Raw genomic sequence first — 13,473 nt, forward strand, 5'->3', positions numbered from 1 at the left:
ATTTGCCTACACTTTGAATTCCCTGCTGTTGGGGAATAGGAGTTTATTTAAATCCTAACGAATGTCGTTCTTTAGACTCACAATCATTGAGAACAAAGCCCTCATTTATAATGATGTTGGGCATAGGGCTGGGCGATAATTTGATTACAATAATTATCATGATATAATCTTTTCTCAATCTAAATATTACAAATGGGCCAAAAAAAAATGTATCTATTTATGCCTGTCATTACACCCCCCAACCACTGGACTGGAAGAAGACGGCATTTAACAGCCAATCATGTCGCAGGGTGAGAGGTAGGCGGGCTTAAAGACATTTGGAGCTGATTGTAAACACAGCTGAGACGAGTCACAGCCACACTGAAGAAAACTCAAAACCTAGCAGCTTAAAGCAGAGTTGTTAGTCTGACACTGAGTCAACTCTGTGTTAACTATTAACTTAATACACTTCATTAAATCTACTTTCAGGATGTGGGTAAAGGAAGAGCACAGAGATAACTTCTGCTGTGCATTTCTAACACGTTTAAAGGTGACATATCATCAAAATGGACTTTTTAATGGTTCTCTACCTGAAATATGTTTCCCTGGCATGTCTACAAACCCCCCGAAAATGAAAAGAATCCATTCTGCCCCTGTTCTGTTTTCTCCACCTTTCTGTAAATGTGTGTGAAACCAGCCGTTTCAGACTTCAGTGTTTTTCATACGTCACAACAATATCTGGTCTGTAACGGAGTCAGAGCTCGGAGCTTGTTCAGCCCATAGACTGCATAAAATACAACTCAACCCCTCCTCTGTTTTTCATTACCTGCACAAATGTGTGCTAACAAGGAGCTTAGGAGGGAGGCATGCTAGTTGTAGGCTGTCTTAATAAACACAGAGGTCGGTTTTACTCCCCACATCTGCAGATTTGAAGATCTAGTGGATGATTTTATTTATCATGGATAAGTGCTAGCGCTAGTTAGCATAGCCACATAGCTACCTTGTGTACCAAGACACACGTCGACATACTGATAAATAAAACAACAAGAAACACAAGAAACACTAAATCTGTGACCAATCCTTCAGAAAGGTCCTGCTGCAGGCGCCTCTCCGTCAGGATCAGATCCTGGATCAGATTCAGAGGGTTGAAGTAACGTGATCTCTGAGCAGCCGTGTATATTCAGCCAACATGTAAACATTAGATCAACGTGCTGGAGAGCCGAGGCCACATCCACTTCCTGAGGGGGCGTGGTCAGAGAGAAAACAGACCGTTCTGAGCAGGGCTGAAGAAGAGGGTTTTTCAGGCAGACCAAAATCTGACTTCAAAGTGTTTTTTTGAGCATAAACTGTAAAGACATGTTTTGGGGACCTCTTAGACCAATATATATTGATGAAAAAAGCGTGATATGTCACCTTTAATGTCCACCGCGACCGTAGGACAACTGAATAACGGGGTTGCAGTCACTTCACTACAAATAAAAACTTCACAAAGACTAAAAGTATATGTAATCCGAAAACCCGGAAATGGCGTGCGGCAAAAATAGTTCTGATTTATAAAACCGTTCACACGCAAACTTCACGCAATGTTCTGTTTATAAATCACAAACCACCTGGAGATATGCGCACGTAGTTCAGCCTCTTATTCCGCTCTCTTCACGCCCACATTCAACTATATACGTTCAATGCAAAGAGCTTTATGAATGAACATGCAGACAAATGAGCCGGAAGATCAAAGGTTCTCACGGTGAATCACGAGAACAACAGAGAGGGAGACGGAGAGAATAAAGTTCCTGACACACAAACCGTGGTCCTCATGAATGAAGTGGAGCTCAGAGAGCACGCATTGTTTGTTTCTCACAGCAGGAGGGACACAATAAAGATGAAAATAAAAATATGAAGTGACTGCACGTCGCTGCAGCATTCATGTATCCGTCAGCAGTGCCAGAGCATCCATCATTCATCATCATGCACAGGTCTCACTGCAGTGTTTCATGTTTACAGGACACACTCTTATTTCACATTACAGAGAGCTCACGTCCTTCAGAGATCTCCTCTCTGATATTATCTGACAGAAGTTTGATCCATGAATATAAGTTTTAATGTGCTGGTTTCATCCCCTGCAGCTTGGCCTGCGCTTTGACTGATTCTGATGATATGTAAGATAATAACTCTGAGTACTGGTCATGGCTTTACTCTACACTGTTCTCATTAACACAGTAAACACATGCAGGTGAGGAAGATGTGACGAGTGTGAGGCAGCCAGTGTCTCTGCGCTCCGTGTGCGTCGTACAGCAGTCTTTATTAAAAGTATAACTACACTCAGTGACTCTGTACAGCAGTCTTTATTAAAGTATAACTACACTCAGTGACTCTGTACAGCAGTCTTTATTAAAAGTATAACTACACTCAGTGACTCTGTACAGCAGTCTTTATTAAAGTATAACTACACTCAGTGACTCTGTACAGCAGTCTTTATTAAAAGTATAACTACACTCAGTGACTCTGTACAGCAGTCTTTATTAAAGTATAACTACACTCAGTGACTCTGTACAGCAGTCTTTATTAAAGTATAACTACACTCAGTGACTCTGCACAGCAGTCTTTATTAAAGTATAACTACACTCAGTGACTCTGTACAGCAGTCTTTATTAAAGTATAACTACACTCAGTGACTCTGTACAGCAGTCTTTATTAAAGTATAACTACACTCAGTGACTCTGTACAGCAGTCTTTATTAAAAGTATAACTACACTCAGTGACTCTGTACAGCAGTATTTATCAAAGTATAACTACACTCAGTGACTCTGTACAGCAGTCTTTATTAAAAGTATAACTACACTCAGTGACTCAGTACAGCAGTCTTTATTAAAGTATAACTACACTCAGTGACTCTGTACAGCAGTCTTTATTAAAGTATAACTACACTCAGTGACTCTGCACAGCAGTCTTTATTAAAGTATAACTACACTCAGTGACTCTGCACAGCAGTCTTTATTAAAGTATAACTACACTCAGTGACTCTGCACAGCAGTCTTTATTAAAGTATAACTACACTCAGTGACTCTGTACAGCAGTATTTATTAAAGTATAACTACACTCAGTGACTCTGTACAGCAGTCTTTATTAAAAGTATAACTACACTCAGTGACTCTGTACAGCAGTCTTTATTAAAGTATAACTACACTCAGTGACTCTGCACAGCAGTCTTTATTAAAAGTATAACTACACTCAGTGACTCTGTACAGCAGTCTTTATTAAAGTATAACTACACTCAGTGACTCTGCACAGCAGTCTTTATTAAAAGTATAACTACACTCAGTGACTCTGTACAGCGTTAGAAACATTAAAACATGACTGTCACTTTGCTCTGCGGCTGATTTACGACTTCTGGTGTTACTTTGGTTTTTACCTCCAGACCAACGCGTTAGGATACGGCCCATGTGTTTCCTCTACACTTTGGAGAAATGTGACGGTGAGACAAAGCTGATGAAATATTTGATGAACTTTAAGACAAGCTTTTATCTTTTAATGACAGCTTATTGGAAACGACTCACCACAGACACACATTCAAATAGAATATGTAGATTTTAGTGATGATGGTGACGTGGATCTGTTAATGTTGTTATTCAATGAATGAAATGTGTAAAAGGCATTAAAATATAATCTGACTTCAGTTCTCTCTCTCACCAACTGTGTCGCCAATTTCCCCCTGCCTCTAAAATGTACGTACGCCTGGGTCAGAGTTTGTTTACCGGTCGTCACATTTTCACGTCAAGTTTGTTTTTATAAATCACAAACTTGGCGTGAAAACTTGCATACGTCAATTTCAGGCCCCGTTTTGTGCGTAAGCAACGTTTATAAATGAGACCCCTGCTTCCTATTCACACTGTGAAAATGATGGATTCAAGAAGCTGATCAGAAAACTAAATCCAGATGCAAGCTAACAAACCATCTGGTTTCTTCAACTTTTACTCTGCCTTTAAATTTAAATGAAGTAATAATTTGATATATCGACTGATATGAAAATGTTATGGTGATAACATCTTTTACAATATCGCCCAGCTCTAGGTGAGCATATAAAAGAAACATTAAAATACAAGGTATCACCTGAAAGGAAAGACGATCAATTAAAAACAGACAACAATTACGAATGAACGTTTAAACTAAGTCAGCTCAAACTGGTGTAATCATGTTAAAACATTTACAACTAAGGATCTAAAGGGACTAAAAGAAACCAGTGCATTCATTTTTAAAGTGTGTTGTAATAAGTTCCAAGGAGATGGTGCAAAAAAACCCAAAAGCAGATCTTCCAAGCTCAGAAAGAACGCTAGGAACCTGGAGCGTTAGTCAATCATTAGACCTTGTGTGATGTGTTCCACAGAACCAGACTAGCTTGGAGGATGTATTGGAGGGTAGCATCCCAATAAGTGCTTTATAAATGTGTGCAAATAAAATCTCGCCTTTCAGATAGAAAGGATTATCCGACCTTATGGGACAGATGCAGAGGCAGACACCCTCTCTACTTTTAAGAGTAGGCTTCAAACTTTCCTTTTTGATAAAGCTTATAGTTAGAGCTGGATCAGGCTTGGACCAGCTCTTAGTTATGCTGCTATAGGCTTAGACTGCCGGGGGAACTGACCCACTGACACCCCATCTAACCCCCTCCCCACCATCACCTACTTTAACTCTCCCTGTCCCATTAAAGTTACTAACCATAGACCTTTCTGGAGTCCCTGAGCTCCCTTGTCTTGTAGGTTTGTCTGAGTCGCTGCTGTAGACGGCCTCCTGCTGTGGACGTTACGTACTCCAGCGGCAACAGCTACTACTACCACTACTATCTGTCTCATCACTTTCATCTCTCAGATCTTTGTATGGCCAGTGCAATTTCTAATTCAGAGAAGTAGCATTGGACATAATGCACAGCAGTCAATACAAAACCGTGTCATCAGCATAACGATGAATTTTACAACCTGGAACTACAACAATGATGAGGTAATAGTGCAATTTGAGAAGAAATAAAACTTTATAAGGACCTCTGTGCAAGTATAGAACACTATCATCTCTCTTTCTTATACTCCTCTATCCCTCTTTCCAACACCAATTTAGTCGAGGCAGATGGCTGTCTAACATGAGTCTGGTTCTGCTTGAGGTTTCTGCCTGTTAAAGGAAGTTTGTCCTTGCTGCTGTAACTAGCTAAATACTGCGAGGTGTAATGCTCATGATGGATTGAGATCAGATCAGATTGAGTCCTGTCAGTAAGAGGGGACTGGATCTTATCCTGTCTTGGTGTTGGGTCTCTGTTCATAATTTGACATAGAGTGGTCTAGACCTGCTCTGTTTGTAAAAGCGTCTTGAGATAACATACGCTGTGATTTGGCGCTATACAAATAAAGATGGATTGATTGATAAGTCTTGTGAAACTTGACCACAAAAATTCCCCTAAAGCTTTGAAAGAAGAAAAGAAAGTGATGATAAAAACAGAGAGATGTTGTAAAAGGGAGGGCACAATTTCTGATGGGGATCAAAACAACATGTACACACTGCCCACTGTTATATTAAATAAGCTGAGCTTCTGGAGGCTTGAGCAGTGCCTGAGGAATGTCCCTATTATATTGCATGCACACTCACACACCTCTGCGTTGCATGTAAGGGCTTGCTGCTGCACATCTAACAACACTGTACTTTAGATGGACTGAAATACATATCCTGGAGGGAAGGTTTTGGAGAGTGCCAAAGAAATCCTCACAATCCTCACATTTCTGAGTGCTCTGAGACGTTTGAGCTATCTATGTCTTTGTAACATCAGACTTGTGTGTTTGGTTTTGGAATTTCTCAAGTTGTACAAAGGGAACTTTTCAAGGAGAGGTGACTCACACTCAAAGAAGCTGAAAACAACTTGCACTTGCACACAGAGGAGATATTTGTACTCAGCACAAGCGAAGGCCGCAAAAATCTTCTTTATGTAAAAGTTGCACACAGACATAACATGCCGCGCAAGCTCACCTTGCCTTGTTCCAAACACATGTGTGGATACCTTATCAAAAATAGACTGCAATACTGCTTCACCACAACCACGCAGCAGCCAAATCCTCTTACAGGCCTCAAAACGAAGCGAGAGAGAGGGAATGCATGAATGGGTCCTGCGATTTTTTTTCCCTTTTTGGATTAAAATGCAACAAGAGATCAGGGATTTGGCCCTCAATGAACAAGGCCTTTCATTCAGTGATTTTTTCTTCTTTGCTTTTTCAGTCAGGACTTAAAAAAGCTACTGTGCATGCGTGTTGAGCTTATCATGATGAAGTAGAGGGGTATGAATGCACTGTACTGTCTGCATCTGTCAGTCATTGAGCCAATATGTGCAGTCATTCACCCACCCATCTGTCAGAGCACTTCAACGCTCAAATCCAGCCAATGAAATCACCCAGTCGCACACGCTAATACATCTGTCCATCACGTGAGTCCCTTTAAGTTCAGCCTTACTAATCTCATGCTTTAGATTATGTAAAAAGCATGCTTTGATTTACAACTAATGTTGTGATTTACAAATAGCTAAAAGAGGCTACAAGTAGTGCAGCAAAGAGAGAAGTGATAAGGAAATATGTGGCAAAATATTCCCCTAACAAAATCTGATTCATTTAGATTGATTTGGAAAAATTTAGAAAAATTTAATGGAAGTCATCCGCTGTAATTGTTTGTGTTTTTCAAAGGGTTTAACCTGAGTCAGGCAATATAAAGGTGCAATCTCACACTGCATCCATACAGGGTTATGAGCATTAAAGATATATTGTATTTTTTATTATAACTTCTTTTAATTTATCATTTTATATTTATTCTAATATTCTATTGTTTTATTTATTTTAACTCTTCAATCTGTATTATTATAACCATTTTTATTGCTATTTTAGCGCTTTTAGTAATCTTAGACTTTTATTTTCATTATCTTAACTCGTCATGTTTTATCTCTTATTTACTTATTTCTTAACTATTTCCCTTTGTTGTTTATTTGTATACTTTTTAATGCAATTGGTGTGCATTAGACTCTACTTATACATCAATGTCTGCTTTGTTAAGTCATGATATTAGATTTTTATATTGATTATTATCATTAAATCTATTGCTGTGAAGCACTTTGAATTCCATTTGACTTGTATGAAAGGTGCCCTATAAAAAAAGCTTGATTGATTGATTGATTCAGTGGAGAAATGGTGATACTAGTGGTTACCCCTGCTGTTGGGAAGTTCTCATAGCAATGGTGGCCTTAAAGGACAAGTCCTGTAGTGCATGGTAAATATGACCCTCCATTTGTTTTTTTGGGGTTTTTTACCATCAAAAATTTTCATCAATACAAATGACTTTTTTACCACAACTACAACCACTCTCTACATCTTCTTTCACCAATTGGCGGCCAACCACTGAATACAAAAACGTGAATGGGACCTACTAGTTTGTCCATTCTGTGCTACTGTAGAAACATGGTGGTGCAAGATGGCGGCTTGCTCCCTATGCATAGTTATATTCATGTGATTATACACTGTTTTAATAATGATGAGAAACACGGTTAAAGCCACCATTGATGAAGAGGCACACCACCGTCTTAGCCATGCCAGAAGGGCATACTCAAGACTGAAAAAAAGGGTTTTTGAGGACCGCAACCTCCAGCCAAAGACCAAAATCCTGATCTTCAAAGCGGTACTGCTCCCCACTCTCCTGTATGGCTCAGAAGCCTGGACCACATACAGCAGGCACTTAAGAGCACTTGAGGCTTGATACCTGGCCTTTGGTATCTGCCGATACCGATACTAGCCGATCGGATCCCTGTATTGATTTAACAATTTCCATTCCTTAATGTGGGGATAGAATCATGTTTTGGCAACTTCAGGCTTTTTCTGATTTTGTAAACCAAAACAAAGTAAACATTTTTAAACTGACAGTATCATTATTCAAGAGATTATAAATGTGTACCAGCAGTCTGGTGAGTTAATCTTCACAACCAATAGATATTGTAAACACAGAAAAGCATAGAACTGAGATGAATAGATCTGCCATATGGATCGGCACTATATATCGGTCCCTTGTCACCGATATCCGATCAAGCTTCTTGAGTCCAATCTAGCAGATATCCGATCCCAGGATCGGATCGGTGCATCCCTAGGCCCTACATGTTATGAAAAAATTCACCCCCCGTACAGTGTGTGCCGATCGAGATATGAGCTATCCAGACTAAACCCTTTTTTTTGTACCAGGCTGTAAACATGTTTATTTCTGCTGTGAATATCGTCTTTTTTGAATGGGTGTGTATGTGGTTTCCAGTACTTCTGGAGCCAGCCTCAAGTGGACGCCGGAGAAACTGCAGTTTTCAACACTTGTGCATTGGCTTCAATTCTCTACTGCTAATACCGCTAATGTTTTTCTTCTTCTTTTGCTATTTAATGTAGTTAACATTCTTCTCCTCTTGTTACTTCATGCAGTTAGCAAACAGCTTTAAGACGCTGTACAGCCACCGTCTGACTGGAGTACCGTGTTACAACAGCCGCTGGTGAAAACTATGAAAAAATGAGAAAAGATTTGCAATAACTCTTTGATTTTTAATAAGTGAACGAAAATCTGAGCATTCGAAAATCATGTCCCATCCCTACTATACAGGTTATTAATATGAGGCTGTAAAAAGGAGTCATTTCTATGGAGAACAGGTATCAGATTGCAAATTTGCAAGTGCAGGAATCAGGTAGGAAAAACTTGCATCTTAAAACTCCACTGCCATCAGATTAGGTAGATTAGATAAGTAAAATATTATATATTTCTAATTTAAGAAAAAGGAACCAGTTGATGCAATGCAGATAGTTGGGCAACTAGAAAAGCCAGGTCTTTCATGTTTTTTCTGGAGGTTCATTCAAAGGTCGGCTGAGAAGCTGACTGTCCAAAATAGGCTTCATTAATCTGAATGAAATCAGGCAGAGGGTGGAAGTGACATCATGTAAAGGTGTTTTGATTCTTGACTGTGAAAGGCATGATCAGAAGCACACTATATGACCGCCAAAAGTCAATTACCACCTGACCATCACACCTCTATCCAAATCCAAAGCAATAGACATTAATACTGAGATGGACCACTCTTTGCTACTATAACAGCTGGTACTCTACTGGAAGGGCTTTCCAAACACATTTTGGAGTGTGTCTGTGGGAATTTGTGCTCATTCAGCCAAAGGCACATTTGTGAGGTCATGCAATGCTATTGAAACAGAGGGCCTGGCACGCAATACACGTTCTAACTCCTCCCCGAGGTGTTCAATGGGGTTGAGGTCAGGGCTCTGTGCAGGCCAGTTGTGTTTCTATATCAAACTCCTCTATCTTTATGGACCTCGTTATTTGCATAGGTGTCCAATTACGTAATACAGTATTGGGCCTTCCCTGCAGGGTTGCCTCAAATTTGGGAAGTCAACGAAGCTCATATTTCTTTCTATCTTGTTGTGGATAGAAGGGGCCAAAACCCCAAAATACAACCTCAAAGCATAGACTGCATGAAAAATGGACGTAGTATCTGTGACGTCACCCAGCGCTGTTTTGAGGCCAATCGTCAGCGGGGGCTGTATTGGAAATGCTGAACACAACCAAACTTCCTCCGAAATAGTGTGAGGTAAGGAGGCGGGCCTTTAGCCTTTTCGCTAACAGCTACAGGATGCCCGCCTGTCAATCAAGTCAGCCATGTCCTTATTTGGGCAAAACATGTGAGTTTAATATCTCAGGAAATACCAAGTTATAAAAAAATTCACCTCCTGTACAGTGTGTGCCGATAGAGAAATGAGTTACTCAGACCTAAACCTTCTTTAGAACCAGGCTGTATACGTGTTTATCATTGCTGCAAAGATCGTCTTTTTTGAATCTGCAGAAGTGGACGCTCAATAAACTGCAGTTTTTAGCATTTCCGCATGAGCTTCATATTTAAAGACTGGAGGTTGCTGCTTGCCTCAAACACTCATGTCCTGTCAGCTCCGCTACTGAAACAGACACTAACTCTGTTCTGTTTCCTTTCACAATATCAGCCCAGCGGTGGAACAGCATTGTCCCCATTTCTGTCTTTGTCTTTTTTCCCCCTGCAAGGCAGGGTTACAGTGCAAAAGGCTTAGGCTGAGGCAGAGGTGGTCCTGATTCTTTTAGACAAACAGCTCTGTAAGTTCACCATTCCCTCACCTCTTTGTAGGATGACATGATTCTCTCGATGGCATCAGCTCCAGAGGCCAACAGGTTCCGGGCTGTGGTGAAAGCCTCCGTCCTCTCGCTCACCATCACCTGTGTGTGCCCGTCTGCTGTTTCTAGAGGGCAGATAGAGAGACACAGGACAGAGACAGCTGATTAAAGGTGACATATCATGCAAAATGGACTTTTTAATGGTTCTCTACCTGAAATATGTGTCCCTGTTCCGTGTTTTTGTTACGTAACAACAATATCCGGTCTGTCACGGAGTCAGAGCTCGGAGCTTGTTCAGCCCATAGACTGTATAAAATAATACTGAATCCCTCCTCTGTTTTTCATTACCTGCACACATGTGTGCTAACAAGGAGCTTAGGAGGGAGGCATGCTAGTTGTAGGCTGTCTTAATAAACACAAAGGTCGGTTTTACTCCCCACGTCTGCAGATTTGAAGATCTAGTGGATGATTTCTATTTATCATGGATAAGTGCTAGCGCTAGTTAGCATAGCTACATATCGTAGCTGTGTACCAAGACACACGTCGACATACTGACAAATAAAACAACAAGAAACACTAAATCTGTGACCAATCCTTCAGAAAAGGTCCCGCTGCCTTTCTGGTAGAGGTCGGTTTTACTCCCCACGTCTGCAGATTTGAAGATCTAGTGGATGATTTTTATTTATCATGGATAAGTGCTAGCGCTAGTTAGCATAGCCACATAGCTACATGTTCATAGCTGTGTACCAAGACACACGTCTACATACTGATAAATAAAACAACAAGAAACACTAAATCTGTGACCAATCCTTCAGAAAGGTCCTGCTACAGGCGCCTCTCCGTCAGGATCAGATTCTGGATCAGATTCAGAGGGTTGAAGTAACGTGATCTCTGAGCAGCCGTGTATATTCAGCCAACATGTAAACATTAGATCAACGTGCTGGACAGCCGAGGCACATCCACTTCCTGAGGGGGCGTGGTCAGAGGGAAAACAGAGTGTTCTGAGGAGGACTGAAGAAGAGGGTTTTTCAGGCAGACCAAAATCTGATTTCAAAGTATTTTTTTGAGCATAAACTTTAAAGACATGTTTTGGGGACCTCTTAGACCAATATATATTGATGAAAAAAGCGTGATATGTCACCTTTAAATCAAAAATGTGCTTGGTAGACATGTTTGTTTGAGCAACAGAACTGCTGATTCCTTGCAGTGACTTTATCTACTACTACTACTATCCATCTCATCACTATCACCGCTCTCCCTCTCTCTCTTATTCTCCTCTATCCATCTTTCCAACCCCAACTCGGTCTCAGCAGATGGCTGTCTAACATGAGTCTGGTCCTGCTGGAGGTTTCTGCCTGTTAAAGGAAGTTTTTCCTTGCTGCTGTAACTAGCTAAATACTGCGAGGTGCAATGCTCATGGTGGGTTAAGGTGAGATCAGACTGAGTCCTGTCAGTAAGAGGGGACTGGATCGTATCCTGTATTGATGTTGGGTCTGTGTAATTTAACATAGAAAAAAAAAAAAAAAATGAAAAAAAAAAAAAAGAAGAAGAAATTTACATAAGAGTACGGTCTAAATATAGATAAAAATATAGATAAAAGCATCTTGAGATAGCGTTTGTTGTGATTTGGTGCTATACAAATAAAGATTGAGTTATTTATTTATGTGTCCAATGAACTTACACGCTCACAAACTTTTACCTGTGGGCATTAGAATACCATGGGAATAAGTGATTCAAGTATCAGGAGTGACAGTGTAACATAAACACACGATTCATGCTCAACAGCAAACAAAGGATTCAGTTTTTGCTTCTTTTTTTTTGATGCAACAGAAATGTCATCAGAAAGATGTGGGTGGCAGCCGCTGTTTTTGTCACAGATGTTAATCTGCCGCCGTTTGAGGAGGAAGTGGAAGCTGTTGGTTTTGGAAATGTTCACAAGTCTCATGTGCAGTTTGAAATGTGCTGACACGTCAGAATCAAACTATTACAGGCAACTACAAAAGGTTTACTACAAACCAGATACCATCAGATACAGCCAAGTCAAAACATCCTTCTTACCATTGTCAGCAAAGCCTGTGGCTGTAATGATCGGCACTGCAACCATGACAAGCCCACTACCGCTCCACACGTACTTCATGAGGAACTGCTCAATCATGATGTACCAGAGACGCTTGGACAGGATCAGGTTCATCTGGTCTGCAAGAGCCCGGTAACATTTCTGCAGTTGACGCATCTCAACCTGCCAAGGACATTATGTCAGAACATAAAGGCTGTACCCACTTACTGCAGGTTTTTATTTTTGATGATTGATTCAGTTCAGCCACGCTTGAATCTGTATTAACCAAATGAAATATCATCACCAACTGGCCTGTAAATATGTATTTACTAATCTGATATATGACTGTACACATTTTATAACATGTGATTAAATAGGATTGGACAGATATGAAATATTTTAGGCCAGTATTCATTCAGATTGCAGAGGGAAACTGTTCATAATAAAAATCACATATAACATTAATATTTCACAGATTTGACTATGCACGTGGAATTAAAAGGCTGATATCCAAACTTCAACTATCACTGATAAAGAATAACACCAATAATTATGAATATATGTATAATATTTGAATTTGTAAATGTTTTAATGCTTTTTTAAATGAATTAACTTTTGGATTTTAGGTCATGTCTTTATGTATATTATTTATTTATAGTGTCTCTTTTTTTCATTTGACTATCCAACACCACTGTACTCCAAGCTGTAATATAATAAATATATATATAAAAATAAATCTAATATAACTTATATTAAATTACTATAACTGTGTTATGATTATTTATATAATTAATAATTAATATATACATGTTTTTAATGAATTTACTAGAAGTTTTTAGGTTATGTATTTATGTATTTATTTTAATTTATAGGTTTTTTTTTTATTTTTTATAAAGCCTATCAAACACCACTGTCCTCTCAGCTGAAAAATATATTAGTAATAATTAATATAATATAATAAATATTAGAATTGTATTCATATAATAAGTTACAATCAATTGATATATTTATATTAATAAAATTATGTTACAATTATTTATAAAATACATAATTAATATAATATATATATTTTATTAATTTACTATAGGCTTTTAGATTATATTAAAATGTATATGTTCTATTTATTTATATGTTCTATTTTTTTCTTTTATAAAGACCATCTAACACCACTGTACTCTCAGCTGAAATATAATAAATATATAAATAATAAGTAAAATAATCATATTGATATTATATTTTTTATTTATTAATGA

At 39.0% G+C, this 13,473-nt stretch overlaps 1 protein-coding gene across 2 annotated transcripts in view; it reads right to left on the bottom strand.

The window, feature by feature from the left end:
* LOC117805364 (ATP-binding cassette sub-family D member 2-like) overlaps nt 1-13,473 on the bottom strand; it is a 51,542-nt gene that overhangs the window by 31,490 nt on the left and 6,579 nt on the right. For both annotated transcript variants that reach the window (XM_034674060.1, XM_034674059.1), the window contains 2 exons: nt 12,223-12,403; nt 10,168-10,289 (listed from right to left, as the gene is read on the bottom strand). In XM_034674060.1, the coding sequence (XP_034529951.1) occupies nt 10,168-10,289; nt 12,223-12,403 (303 nt within the window). The remainder of the gene's footprint in view (nt 1-10,167; nt 10,290-12,222; nt 12,404-13,473) is intronic.

This window comes from Notolabrus celidotus, chromosome 21 (genome assembly GCF_009762535.1).
Source record: "Notolabrus celidotus isolate fNotCel1 chromosome 21, fNotCel1.pri, whole genome shotgun sequence".
Classification (NCBI taxonomy): domain Eukaryota; kingdom Metazoa; phylum Chordata; class Actinopteri; order Labriformes; family Labridae; genus Notolabrus; species Notolabrus celidotus.